General features: G+C 49.9%; 4 protein-coding genes and 1 non-coding gene across 5 annotated transcripts; 4 read left to right on the plus strand and 1 right to left on the minus strand.

Annotated features, from left to right (window-relative positions):
- The first annotated feature begins 188 nt into the window (after positions 1–188).
- On the plus strand, positions 189–304 carry CAOG_09641. Its single transcript, XR_889831.1, has one exon. It is a non-coding gene; the product is annotated as a 5S ribosomal RNA (ribosomal RNA).
- A 247-nt stretch (positions 305–551) lies between these two features.
- CAOG_05161 (glutamic acid decarboxylase) lies at positions 552–3313 on the plus strand. The gene is made up of 2 exons (XM_004346796.2): positions 552–746; positions 1624–3313. The coding sequence occupies exons 1-2, from the start codon at positions 614–616 to the stop codon at positions 3093–3095; spliced, it is 1605 nt and encodes a 534-aa protein (XP_004346846.1). The 5' UTR covers positions 552–613; the 3' UTR covers positions 3096–3313.
- A 23-nt stretch (positions 3314–3336) lies between these two features.
- CAOG_05162 (hypothetical protein) lies at positions 3337–5415 on the minus strand (the record flags this gene model as incomplete). Its single annotated transcript, XM_004346797.1, has 5 exons — positions 3337–4317; positions 4446–4723; positions 4817–4994; positions 5109–5181; positions 5267–5415. The coding sequence occupies 5 exons, from the start codon at positions 5413–5415 to the stop codon at positions 3337–3339; spliced, it is 1659 nt and encodes a 552-aa protein (XP_004346847.1).
- A 119-nt stretch (positions 5416–5534) lies between these two features.
- On the plus strand, positions 5535–7497 carry CAOG_05163 (hypothetical protein; the record flags this gene model as incomplete). Its single annotated transcript, XM_004346798.2, has 7 exons — positions 5535–5731; positions 5867–6077; positions 6313–6405; positions 6514–6620; positions 6711–6838; positions 6963–7085; positions 7223–7497. The coding sequence occupies exons 1-7, from the start codon at positions 5577–5579 to the stop codon at positions 7495–7497; spliced, it is 1092 nt and encodes a 363-aa protein (XP_004346848.1). The 5' UTR covers positions 5535–5576.
- Positions 7498–7667: 170 nt separating this feature from the next.
- On the plus strand, positions 7668–10063 carry CAOG_05164 (hypothetical protein; the record flags this gene model as incomplete). Its single annotated transcript, XM_004346799.2, has 11 exons — positions 7668–7723; positions 7926–8006; positions 8108–8187; positions 8275–8514; positions 8601–8644; positions 8731–8794; positions 8872–8953; positions 9070–9297; positions 9397–9555; positions 9646–9737; positions 9826–10063. The coding sequence occupies 11 exons, from the start codon at positions 7668–7670 to the stop codon at positions 9966–9968; spliced, it is 1269 nt and encodes a 422-aa protein (XP_004346849.1). The 3' UTR covers positions 9969–10063.
- Between the last annotated feature and the right edge of the window lie 4010 nt (positions 10064–14073).

Below are 14073 nucleotides of genomic sequence, written 5' to 3' on the forward strand. Positions count from 1 at the left end.
GAACTTTGGATTGCCTGACTTTTGTCTGTTGAGTTTGGGTTGAATGATTAGATGCGAGATTGCGCGAAGGAAAAGGGGGGGAACGCACGGCAAGAGAATCGGCAAAGGCGTGCAGTCGTGGGGAATTGGAAGTCTTAGAAACTGTTGCTTCAGTTATGAACACCTCGCCCAACCATGTTATTTCAGTTACGGCCATATCTGGTGGAATGCACCGCATCCCGTTCCGCTCTGCGAAGTTAAACCACCATGAGAGTAGTTAGTACTGCGGTGGGAGACCACGCGGGAATACTGCTTGTTGTAACTCTTTTTTTTTTTGGTTTTTTGTTGCTCTGAGCTTCTTGGATGGTTTTTTTTTGACGACTTTATTGCGTGTGTGACATGTTGTTTTTTTGCGTTTGTTGAACGCTTGATGCTTGAGCGTGTCGTGATAGCATTCGCGCTTTCGCGAGTTCGATTGCTCCCGCTGCTCCTTTCCCCTTGCTCCTTGCCCCCTTTGCTCCTTGCTTATTACCGCTCCATCATCTCTGTTTTCTTGCCTCGATATTCCAAATGCGACTCAGTCAGTCCCGTTTTTTTTTCAAACAGCACCACACTTTGAATCAGATTAGCGACAATGGCTGGCGATGGCGATTCCTCTCCCCTGCCCTCCAGCAGCAGCAGCAGCAGCAGCAACAACACCACCACTACTACAACCACTACAGTGACCCCTTCTTCCAAGACAGACCTGAACGCGCTCTTCCACCGCGGTACGCTTCATCTGCTCGCCCCTCGTTCACGTCGCTCTCCTTTTACTTTTCCGTTTCCCCCCCCCCTTTCCTCTTTCCTTCCTCTTCCCTTCCTCTTTCTTTCTTCATCTTCCTCTTCCTTTGCTCCTTCTTCATATGCTCATCCTTCTCGTTCTTTGCTTTTTTGGTTGTTCGTCATCGGTTCTGCTGATGTCCACATGACTTTTTTATTTTTTATTTTATTTTATTTTTTTGACTTTTTTTGATTTGCGGCGAACTTCACGTGAAGATGCTGTGACTTTTCATCATCATCGTCATCATCATCGCTCTCCTTCTTCCCGAGCCCCGAGTGACTAGCACTTGGGGGATGAGAGTGTGAGTGTGTGAACAATGGAGCGTTCGAGTCATCACTGTTCAGAAAATGAGAGAGAAGGAGCGAAGGAAAGAACCTCAACCCCCAACCAACCCCACGGGGATGACTTTTTGAAGCTCATTGTCCAACCTCTGTGTCCCGTTCACTGTGAGTGGGGTGAGTGGGTGATTCTGATTGGGTATTCTGGATGCATGCGTGTGTGTGTGTGTGTGGGACTTTGCTTGGCCATCTTTCATTCACAATCATCACAACGAGCGAAAATCACCAGGTTTTAGCTTGTGATCAACGGCAAGAAAAAAAACCGCACTGCCGTCCATCGTACTACTCCATCTCCCCACACAGACATGCATCGAAAAATGACCATTGTTGCAAGTCATGCATTTGAAACGCAAAAGCTAAGAGGGGCGACCCCTCAACTCCCTCAGATTGCCTTACGTCCCTCATCATGACTCCGCTCTCCCTTCTTCTTCCGTTTCCGACGCTTTTTTTTTCCTAACCCCATACCTTCTTGTTTTTGCCTTTTAGACTTGACCCTGCCCGATGGCACCGTGACGGACGTCATGACCCACTTCATCTCGCGCATCACCACCCTGTTCACCGACTATATGCGCGAAACATCGTCGCGCGAGGACGCCAAGGTCGTCAACTACATTGCACCAAAGGATTTGCTCGCTGCGTTCGACATGCGCATTACGGACGAGCCCGAGTCGCTTGGCAAGATTGTCGAGTACTGCGAAACCACCCTCCAGCACGGCGTCCGCACGTCCCACCCGCGCTTTTACAACCAGCTCTTTGCCCGCATCGACCCTGTCGCCATGGTCGGCGAGTGGCTGACAACCATGGTCAACACGAGCATGTACACGTACGAGGTTGCCCCCGTCTTTATCCTCATGGAGGCGTACATGCTGGAGCGCATGCGCGAATTCATTGGCTGGGACGTGAACGTGCCCGGCGACGGCCTCTTCTCGCCCGGCGGCTCCATCAGCAACATGTACGCCATGCAGGCTGCTCGTCACTACCACTTCCCCCAGACAAAGGAGCACGGCCTGCTGGCCATTGGCAAAATCCCCGTCGTCTTCACCTCGTCGCACAGCCACTACTCGATCAAGAAGGGCGCCGCGCTCATGGGCCTCGGCATGCGCCACGTCATTGCCGTGGACGTCGACCGCCGCGGCAAGATGATTCCCGCCGACCTCGACGCCAAGATCCAGCTTGCCAAGGACGACGGCCTTGCCCCCTTCTTTGTCAACGCGACCGCGGGCACCACCGTTGTCGGCGCGTTCGATCCCTTCGAGGAGATTGCCGCCGTGTGCAAAAAGCACGGCGTTTGGATGCACGTTGATGCCGCTTGGGGCGGCAGCGCGCTCGTCTCGTCCAAGCAACGCGAGCTCCTGCGCGGCGTCGAGCTTGCCGACTCGGTCACCTGGAACCCGCACAAGATGATGGGCATCCCGCTCCAGTGCTCTGCCATTCTGATCCGCACCTCTGGTCTCCTCTCGGGCTGCAACGCCACCAACGCCCAATACCTCTTCCAAAAGGACAAGATCAACACCGAGTACGACACTGGCGACAAGGCCATCCAGTGCGGCCGCAAGGTCGACGTTTTCAAGCTCTGGCTGGCATGGAAGGCAAAGGGCGACAAGGGCTACGAGCGCCAGATTGACTATGCCTTTGCCAACTCGCGACGCCTCGCAGAGCTCATCCGCGCACGACCAGGCTTTGAGCTTGTCTACGAGCCCGAGTGCACCAACGTCTGCTTCTGGTACGTCCCTCCATCGCTGCGCCACCTCGACCACACTGAGCGACGAGAAGCCCTGCATCGCGTGGCCCCCGTCATCAAGGCCGGCATGCAATACCGTGGCTCCATGATGATTGGCTACCAGCCGCTCGACGACTTCCCCAACTTTTTCCGAATGGTCTTCTCCAACCCGGCCGTCACCGAGGAGGATATTCAGTTCATTCTGGACGAGATTGAAAACCTTGGCCATGCTCTGTAATTTTGGCCCGTTCTTTCTTGATTATTTTTTTTTCTGGCTAATTTTTTGATTGAATATGTTGGATTGTTGTGACACCCTTTTTTTCTTTTTGGTTTTCGACCGCGTTTTTTTGTTAAGAACCCTGAACTCTTTTTCTCTTTGACCTCTTCGAAGAGTTGAATCCCCTTTTTCGTGAAACTTTTTGTTTCATCATGAAATACAATGTTTATTTCCTCGTGCATGTTCGCCGACCACCTAATGCTCACGGCCAATCTTTGGGCCGCTGCTGCTGCGGCGGCTTTTGATTCTTGTCTGATGCTTCAGCATCGCTGTTGGGTTGGGAATTGCGACCTTGCCGTGAAAGGGCTTTGGCCGCTGCGCTCCACACGGAATTGGCAGCCGAAGCAGCCGTGCCCAAAGTGCTCTGAGCAGCATTGGCCACAGTGCGCGCGCTTTGCGATGCTGCAGTGACGGATGCCATGGCGCCTTCTGCAATCTTTGAACTGCTTTGCTTGAGCGCGGCGGCGGCACTCGATGCAGCGGAAACCGCTCGATCTCCGACAGATGCTGCTGCTTGGGCGCTTTCGGCCATCTTTGCACTGTGTTGCTTGAGTGCAGCCGCAGCACTGGCTGCAGTCTCCGCCGCTGCATCGGCAGCGGATTTAGCGCGCTCGGCAACATCGGCTCTAACGTTGCCAAGTTTACTGGCCGACGCCCCTGCAACTGCATTGGCAGATGATGTGGCAGAGCTGGCAGCCTTCTTCATGGCCTCAGCGGCACTGGCTGCCGCATCGGACAAGGAGGCACCCGCTGACTTGACAGAATCGACGCTTGAAGTCAGCGACGACTTGGCTGCGTCTGAGAGTGCTGCACCGCGTTGGAGTACAGACTGAGTTGCAGAGGCAGTGGCTTCGGACACGGAGGCGATTGCGGCTCTTGCGTGCTCCGTAAGATTGGCACCTGCAGATGCCAATTTCGCGGCTGGCTCCACGACATTGCGCAACAGCTGTTGCCGAGCGTGCTCGAGCTGCTCTTGTCGACGCGCAACATGCACCGCCTTCCAGATACCACGCTCGTATGTGTCTGCGTGCCGCTCCGCCTCGAGCAGCTCGTGCACTTCGAACGGAGTGAGCAGCTCCTGCACAAAAGGCGCGCTGCTGGTCAAGAACTCTCGGTCTACCGTGGCAATCCCGGCACTGATAAGCGTGTGTTCGATACTTTCATCTTTTCGTCCAAGAAATCCCTGTCGAATGAGCAGAGTGTTGAGAGCTGAGGTCTTGGCGGAAACATAATAAAAAAAAGAAAAGAAACGAAAACAAAAAACACCCAAAAAACAAAACAAGTCTTTCAGTTGCCACTTTGTCGACCTACCTTCGAACGCCAGCCATGACACAGTAGAGCGTTTACATCCTCGCCAAGCAACCGTCCTGGGGACTTGATGAGATGGGACGAAAGCGGGCCTCCAGCGGAAGCCTGCGGAAGTGTTTTCCGAAGCTCTTCGCGAACTGCGTTGGTCGTTGTCAGGATTTCAAAGTTCAACACAATAGGCTGGGATGAACGGGGTGATTTGCACAGTTCCTTGTGCAAGGCAAGTACGCTCTCCTCGTCTGTTGCAAGCTGGACGCCCGGAAACCGAACGAGCAGGGTGTCTGTCAAAATCACATCCCATCCATCATGAGCAACAATAATCGCCACTGCTCTACAATATCCAAAATCTGTTTCCCCCCTCAGACTCGACTGACCTGCCATGTGTCCCGCTGGTGGCAAATTGTAGCTGCGCAACCAGACGCGCCACAGCGGCAAATGCCACACTTGGAGTGCCTGTTGCTGAACATCGACGCCAACAACCGCTGCTCGTATCCGTTTTCGACTTAGAATTGCCTGCTGCGGCACCTGAGCAGTCGAAGTCCAACGCGTGACCTGTGCGAGACCCAAAGCGTTGAGATGTTGAGCCTTTTTGTTGCTGAGATTGCGACCGGCAACCAGGGCATTGCACCTCGCTCACTCGCTCGCAAAATGAACGAACAATATTACATGATGAGAGTAACGCATCACGACCAGCACAGTCGCGAATCCGAGTGAGACTGTGGCAGCAGTGCGGAGTTCGCTGTGTCTTGGCAAAAAAACCAAACAACCGAAGTCAGCGTCATCAGCAAGATCACGTCGCGGACTGTCAACAAAAAATCACGCACCGAAGATGCGCGTCAATGAACGGCGCAACCTGATTCAGACGCTCGCCGAGTGTTGGCGACGGCGACGGTGGCGGTGGCGGTGACGCTGGCTGACGATCGGACGGCAAGTCGTCGCGCTGCAGCTCATACGAAACTTCTTCAACCGGCATTGAATAGAGGACGACTGGATCGTTCATGTAGTGTCAATGCAAATTGTAATAGATCAAGTACACTACGCACTCCATTTGAGAGTTTGATCTGTTGTTCTCTGGCGGCTCAGTCTCAGTTTTTTTTTTTTTTTTTTTTTGCCTTCTCTCGTTCTTCTCTCAGAATGCCCGCGAAACCAACCCGCCAGCATGTGCTCAATTGCGCACTGCCATCGTGGTATCCGCGATTCAAGCATGTGTCGTTGCGGACTGAAATCCTGCCCCTGACCTCGGACTTTGTCGAGTACTTGCTTGCCGACGGCGTCTTCCTGTCGAAAGAGTAAAGCGACAACAATCTCCAAATCTCAGAAGTGGCTTCCATTGGAGCGATTGTCGATTCGCTTTTGCTCATCCTACATGTCATCAAACTGTACTGCTCCACCCCCTCGAATGCCCTTGTGTTCATGATTGACAGCTCGTCCATTGGCAAGGTGGATCCACGCGACCTCAACTCGTACTCGGACTCGGACGACGACGACGACGACGGCGCCTCTGCTCTGGCCGGCACGGCACGCTCACTGGCACAGCCAAACCGAGTGGCGGCGTCTGGGTTTGACAGCAACGACAGCAGCGACGACGACTGGGAGCAGCAGAGCCAGAGCGAGACCGACAGCATTGCTCCGACCGTACGTTCCGACCCTGATGTGTGTCGCTCTGTGTGTCTCCATGTGCGCTGGATGTAATGGGGGTTGTGGTAGTCGAGCACTTTGCTCTCTAAAGTGGGGAAAGGTGGATGCGCGACATTGAGCTTGGCGTCACTCGTGTGGCGGTGATGACACTTTGCTGCAATCCACCCCTTTCCTCACACATGGCGCATTGCGACCCGATGTCTCATGTCTTTGCCTTTTGCTTTGTCGACAGGCGCCAAACTTCCCCGAACTCGAAGCCGCAATCAAAGCCGCCATTGCAACGCTTGGACCCGTGTTTCCAAAGCTCAATTGGAGTGCTCCACAGGTACGATGGTCAAACTGGGTTTCAAAGACCTCAAGCAGGGTTGCGACCATTGTCGAGACACTTGCCGCTGTGCTGACTGCAGGGACTACCGTTGTTCTTTTGGAATAGGATGCCTCGTGGATCATCCCTGGAGGCACCATCAAGTGTGTCAGCGCAGACGAAGTGTTCTTGTTGCTGAAGAGCTCGGATTTTATTGTTCACGACCTCTGCCACTCGTACGTCCTCAAAGTGTTGCTGCTGGTGGTGGTTGTGGAAGGAGTCGTGAGGATGGTCTGGTTCATGGTTTGATCATGCCACTCTGGCAGATTTGACGAATGCTCGGATCTGCACGATGAGCCCGACTCTGTACCCATGTTCCTTGCATTGCGGCGGTGGCACGACTTGCTGAGGTCGATGGAGTTTCGGTGCTTTGTTCGGAATCGCCAGTTGATCGGTAAGAGAGAGAGTTAGATTTTCGGTTTTCATTTCGGGTTTCGTCTTGTGCGTTTGGGCGTTAAATGCTGATGCTTGCTACTCTGCTAACTTACACGTATTCCCCCTTTGCCAACCTTGTCCAGCAATCTCACAACGCGACGTGTCCAACTTTTATGATTTTCTTCCCGGCATGCGCGCGACCATCCGATTGCAGATTGCTGAATTTTTCGCCGAGCATGTGCGCGAAAACTTTCCCAACAATGATTGTAGGTCGCGCCTTGAATTGGTTGAGCTGATTGATGATCGCCTCTCTTCTTGAAATCTTGAACGGACGTTGAGCGACGGCGGACGAAAATCTGAATTGACTGCATTTTTTTTCTCACTCTGTCCGATTGATGAGCAGATGTCTTTGACATGTACTTCAACCCCTCGCGCGAAATTATCAAACTGGTTGATTTCAACCCATATCACGCGCCAACGAGCACGGCGCTCTTTGACTGGGAGGAATTAGAGGGTCTTTCAGGGGAAACGGTCGAAGTTCGCGTCGTGGATTCGCCCATGAATGTCCAGCCTTCCGAGTATGGCGCGTACAAGGTCCCTGCAGATGTGCTATCCGTGCAGACTACCGAGGATATTGAGCGATTTGCCGCGTTATTTCAAAGCGGACAGCTCGCATGATTGAGTGTTGCTTGCCTGCTATTGATGTACAACAAGCGTTTCTTGAGTACCACCTCGTTGCACGCATGCACAATGGTCGTTTCGGGTAAATTTAGAATTCAGGAGGGGGCATTTGTAGCTGCTCAGTCTTTTCCAAAAACCAAACAAAGCACCGAACACAAAACCAAAAAATGTCAACGCTCTCCTTGCAAGCACCCGACCTAATTTCGGTGCGTACGTCCATTTCGTATAGTATTGCTACATTGTCATGCTGTGTTGCGCGCGAAGCTACACCGGGTCGAGACTGGCTGAGCGAGCTGGCGCCTCTGCTTTGATAAACGCTGACTGTTCGAGTTATTTTGGGATGGGATTTTTTTTTTTTTTTTTTTTTTTGGGAATCAAAAGTCAACAATGCTGCTTGAGCATTTTACATGCCCCATTTGCTGCAGTCTGCTGTCAAACACGACAATCACAATCCCGTGTGGTCACCGGTACTGCAAGTCATGCATCGACGAGTGCCTCAACCGCAAGTAAGCGAGACAACTGCAGAACTGTGCGAAACGAAAGAACGCTGTTGCTCCGATCCGACTTTGCTCACTGAGGGTCGTGACTTGGTTGCTGATTTGCTTAGACCCGTTTGCCCATGCTGCAACACAAGGCTGAGTGGCGGCGTTGTGCTCCAGCGGGACCACCAGTACGACGCACTGTTAGGTGAGTGTGCCGTTTCAGAGCTTGATCGCGTCCAAACCTGACCGTCACCCTCTCAATTCGTCTCTCGATCCGTTGATGGTGGGATAGAAATGATCCAGAAAGAGCGCAAGGCTGCCGATGCAGCACATTTGGTGCGCCTCGTAGAGACGTCCGCTCTCTGCAGCGCCCCGACCCGCGCTGCGCCAATTCCTGCTCTTCTGATGGCTTCCGACGAGCCCCTGATTGTGATTGATGATCCAACAACGCTTGCCAGCGACAGCCCCGTGCATGACGACGCAGATCTGGACAGTTCTGGCGCGGTGACTGAGCTTCAACGCGTGTTTGCGAGTAGGTGAAAGAGTTTTGTTGATTTCGTGCCGCAATGGACTCGCTCAGAAAGGGCTCACCTATTCATGCTGAAACCGGGTGTACAGAGCATCTCGCTCGAGCAGTGTCCGGCTATGTAGCTCAAATTCAGGTATGCAGGAGGAGCGTTTCGAGTGGTTGTGCTCGATTGAACAAAATTGAAATTGTTGCCAATGTCTTGTTGTTTTGAATGCACAGGAATCACAAGCAAACAAGCAGGCGGAGTTGTCTCGAATTTCTACAGATTTGCGCCTTCGAGCTGGTAATTCACCCTTGAACAAGCGAGTGATGATTTAAGTTTGCGGCATTAGAAAAACACATCGCCTATTTTTCCCACAGGCATGGACGATGCCGAGCGCCTCAAGCAAGTAGCTGCGCGCTTTGACAAGGAGGTTGCCAATACGATCGCGAGCTGCGACAAGTGAGTACGACTCAATGTTCGGAGCTTTGGTGGGTTGAGGCTAAACAAAACACGGCCCTCTCTCGCTCTTTCTCTCGCTCTCTCTCTCTCTCTCTTGCTCGGTGAACCTCAAACAGACATCTCGAGCGTGCGTTGTACGTACCCGTGTTAACAAAGACGGAAAATGTGGCATTCAACTGCTACCTTGTGCGCGGCGGTGTTCGCATCTGCATTCGCGACCTGGTCATGTCTCCCCTGGACAAGGTTTCGCGGCTGATTCAGCAAATACAGCTGCGCTTCGAGGAGTTGGTCGGTGACAAGATCATGTCCGCCAGCGCCGATGCAGGCTTGCTCGTTTGTGCCGTGTAAGGGTCTGGTGGTGTTGAGTGGCGAGGTGTTCCTTAAGACTCATCTGATCGTGCAACGAACGTTGTGTGCCTTGTGCCTATGCTCGATACATACAGGGATTCCAGTCGCATCGTGTCGCCGTCCACTCTGGTCGTGAAGGCGGAAGCCGGTGAAACTGCCATTCCTTGGTCGGGCGCCCAGGATACGCTTCTGCGAGACTATTCCTTGCGTCCAGTGAATGCGCTCTTGTTCACTGGTGCACTGACGTGGGAAAGGTACGGAATATCGATTGCTTGTTTGTTGGCGCACGATTTGCACCAAAAAAAAAAAACCGAAGCGTCTTTTCACTGACTGCTCGTTGGCAGCGAGTGTCCGCGGTTGTGTGCCAAGGACAGCTTTGTAGAAGGCGCAAGCAACATCACAAACTACTATTCATGCGGCACGTGCAAATTGAACTGTAAGCGTGTTGACAGCGAGCCAGTTTGAGGGAACGAAAAAAAAGGGTTGGAGATCCATCTGACATTTCCCCTGAATCGCACTTGTAGGGATCTGCGAGCCATGCCGCGAAGCGTGCCATACTGGTCACTCGACTGTCATGACGCTGCGTGCACACAAGCCCAAGTTTGCCTGTTGCTACTGTGAACGAGGAGGCAAATGCTGCAAAACCGCAGCTCACAGTAGTAGATAGAGAGGATGAAATCGCTGGCGCGATTTGACGTCCGCGCTTCGCGCGGGTGAGAGTGACCGAGGGTAACCTCGATTTTAGATCCCAATCAATATAGACTATATTATATTATTATTTTTTTTAGGTGAAGAAGTGAGAGAGTGATAAAGAATAATTGCTTTCGTATGGAAGAAAAAAAAGGCCTTAGCGAAAAAAAGAAGATTTTTGGAGGACCACCCACTTTTTCACCTCTTTTTTATTGAGGTACTGTATGGTTCAGACCAGTCTCGTTCCTTCCACCAGAGAAGGAAGGGATGGCGATGGTCCTTTTTTTTTTCGGAGGGAGGGGGAGGGGTGCGATGGTCCTTTTATTTCTCCTTCTAAGGGGGGAGGGGGGCGGGGCGATGGTCCTTTTCTCAGCGAATCAGATTATGGAGAATAAGGGTTTGTCTCTGGAATTTGCTCAAAGACTTTGGAGGAAAAATGCATTTTTATTTAAAAAATAAAAATGCCGAAGCTCGGCTCGGCTCGGCCGGCCAGAAATGTCCTCGGACATTGAAAACCGAAAAACAAAAAACCGCGGATCTCATTAATGCAATCCGAATGTCGTCGCTGAGGTTCGAACCCTTGACCTCTGTCCCGTTATATTCGAAATTTACAAGAGTTCTAACAAGACTTGTAAATGTTTTTGAAAATTTGTAATATTTTTGGACAATCAACGCCAGCGTTGAAAAGCAAAGCGTTCTTGGATCCTTGAGGGTAGCGATGAAATTTCATCAGGAACATCGCAAACAAAAGTTTTGGATAACACATTCACAAAACGATCATTCGCAGAGTTCGCTCGCGCACAAACATCCGGATCATCACTGCAATTATCAATGTGTGGTGCAACAAATACAAGATAGATTTGGTCCCGAAATTTGTTAGCGACTTCTTCAGTCACAGGATTCCAACGCGACCCATCGAAAATAAACGATTGACGGGGATTCTTTACGGTTTGCACCCTCGCCGGAACGAATAACTCCAGGTCATCGAACAGCTTGGACAATTGTTTCTTTGCCAGCATTTTTGAAATGAATAAAAAATATTGTACAATTGTCAATTTCATATGTCTGTGTGAAACAGAAATATGATATTTATTCGATCGGATATCCAGCGGACTTTACAGCATTTACGAATGCAAACGACAACAGATCGTTGAAAATGCTAAACACGAACGCATTCAGATTTCCTTCGGGGAGGTCGAGTTGATCAATTTTACGTTTGATATCGTTCAACGTCCGATCGAGGAGGTATTTGAGCAGGGAATTCACTTCCTCGACTGTCGCCTCCGATTCTGTGCCACCATTTCTCAGATAGTGTTTCTTCTCGACCGCATCGTATCGATACTGGCTTTGGAGATCCGATTTCACGGATAGAACTGACAGAGTAATCTCCACATTGAGCTCCCGCATTTTGCACGAGGTGCATTGGGAGCAATCAACGGGCGGGAGAGTTTGATGAACACGATTTCGGGTACGACGAATGGCCATGATTTTTGAAAATAGTTGAAAACAATTTAAATTGATATCAATTTTCGATTCGCCAAAATTGATTTTTTATTCGCGCGCGTAAAACACCGGAGCCTGGAAACAAAGTTCGTTATAAAAGTTTCCACCCACACAAAAATGTCATACACTGATCCAAAGTTCGGATTTATCGGACAAACCGCCTTCAATCGAAAGCTAAAAGAGAATGGACTTCCGCCACAAGATTTAACGACGGAAGATTCATACACTTATTTGAAACCGAATTCCTTCAAGTTTCCACGCCGGCCGACGATCACTCGCGGACTGGATTACTTGTGGCAAGCCGATCTCGCGGACATGAATTTTCAAATCAAACATAATAAAGGGTATCGCTACATCCTCGTGATTATCGATACCTTTTCCAAATTTTTGTGGACTATCCCATTGAAAACGAAAGGCGCCGAAGAAGTCTCGCGAGCATTTGCCTCGGTCCTCACCGACAATCGTCACCCCTCCCTCCTCCAAACGGATCAAGGGACAGAGTTTTTCAATGAGCCGATGGGCAAATTAATGGAAAAGCACAACATCACCCATTATCACTCGAATAGTGATACGAAGGCATCGATGGCGGAACGCGTTATTCTCACGATGAAAATGCGATGGGTCCGATACAGCCGACACAATAACACGTTCGATTGGGTCTCAGTGTTGCCGGATTTAACGGAAAATTACAACACGACTCGACATTCCACCATCAAAATGACCCCGACACAAGCGCGCAATCCGGAAAACGAATCAAAAATCCAGGACACACTCCAAGCCCAATGGAATAAAATCCCACAACAACGCGCTAAATTTAAGGTCGGTGATTATGTCAAGATGAGTATTAAACGCGATCCGTTTGCGAATACGTCGAAAATCGTGAAATGGACGGAAGAAACCTTTATTGTGGTCGGAATCAATCCAACCACTCCCGTCACGTACAAAATCCAAGATCTGGCGGGAGAAGATATCGATTCCCCAATTTACAATCAGGAATTACAGAAAGTGTCGAAACCATCGGATACAGCGGTAATTGAGGAAATTCTCCAAACCAAAACCGTTCGCGGTAAAAAGAAGCACCTGGTCAAATGGCGTGGGCGTCCGGCTAAGTTTAACTCGTGGGTGGATGATGCGGATATCCAACATTTGTAAAGATTGATATCAAAATTGAAATTGGTTTAAATACACTAAACCAATTTATAAAAATGGAGTTCAGCATCAACGATCTCAAACCGTCCAAGGAATATATGGAAGAACAATTCGCCTCAGCGATACTAATCCCACGTGACGATCCGGGTTTCGATCTTGTGTTCAAGTCTCCGTTCCACTACGTGTTTCAGAACATTGGTAGCGTTGATTATCATTGGGGTACATATCTCCACATCGAACCAATCGTGATTAATCCCTATTCCCAACCTGTATTCTTTGAATCCTTGAAAAAATGTCTGATGACTAAAGGAGAGGACATTAACGAATACAGGGGGTACGATATAATTGAAGCGGATGTTGGGGGACCGAAAAGGGATTATCATCGACACGAAGACCCCGATGCTGAGTTTTTGAGAGGTATGGGACGTGTGAGGATCAATTGCATTAGAATTCGGTTTGCAACCAAAGCGATCCACATTTGTGGTTATGTCGAAACCTTTATTGAATATCCACTTCAGCTATTAGCACATCAAACTTACTATGATTGGTTGGAGGAGGCTCATAAAAAGTGGCGTAAAAATCAGAAACATTGATATCAAAATTGAAATTGGTTTAAATACACTAAACCAATTTATAAAATGGAGTTCAGTATCAACGATCTCATCCCGTCCAAGGAGTATATAGAAGAGAAATTCGCCTCGGCGGAAACCAAAGTGGTCCAGGATCACAACGGCGATGAAGTTACCGTCGTTCAGTTCAAGACCCCATTCCGCTATTTTTTTTATAACATTCCCGGAGGGGAATACTATTGTTGCGACCAAGAAGATCCTCGAGATTTATCCTTCCACAAAAAGATCGAAATGGTATCGTGGTATGGTTGCTCATTGCGGGAGGGTTTAGAAACACATCTGGGACGGAAAGAGATGAGTATAAGATACGTGGGTAGGCATGAAATCATCACCAAAGTGGGAAACGCTAAAGTGTATCCCAACAAAGATTCAAGCAGTATATACGGAAGCCATGGGGACTGTGCTTTTTGATAAAATTGTCGTTTTGGATTCAACCAAAGAGGTCCGAATTGTGGGTGATGTGGAAAAGTTAATCCTGACACCGGTGCGTTAAAATTACGATTGATATCAAAATTGAAATTGGTTTAAATACACTAAACCAATTTATAAAATGGAGTTCAGTATCAACGATCTCATCCCGTCCAAGGAGTATATAGAAGAGAAATTCGCCTCGGCGGAAACAAAAGTGGTCCAGGATCACAACGGCGATGAAGTTACCGTCGTTCAGTTCAAGACCCCATTCCGCTACGTTTTTCATAATCTTGACTCGGGGAAATACTATTTCGCTAACTGGTTCGCTCGTGAGGATTTACTCTTTCACAAACCGATTGATATAGAATCACGGACCCTTTTTCCGTTACT

This window comes from Capsaspora owczarzaki (assembly GCF_000151315.2).
Source record: "Capsaspora owczarzaki ATCC 30864 unplaced genomic scaffold supercont2.8, whole genome shotgun sequence".
Lineage (NCBI taxonomy): Eukaryota > Filasterea > Ministeriida > Capsasporidae > Capsaspora > Capsaspora owczarzaki.

Bases quoted from the DNA above. Each gene is read 5' to 3' on its own strand.
- CAOG_05161 (XM_004346796.2), top strand. From the start codon at position 614: ATGGCTGGCGATGGCGATTCCTCTCCCCTGCCCTCCAGCAGCAGCAGC. The intron at 747-1,623 runs GTACGCTTCATC...TTTGCCTTTTAG, and splicing joins GAACGCGCTCTTCCACCGCG to ACTTGACCCTGCCCGATGGC.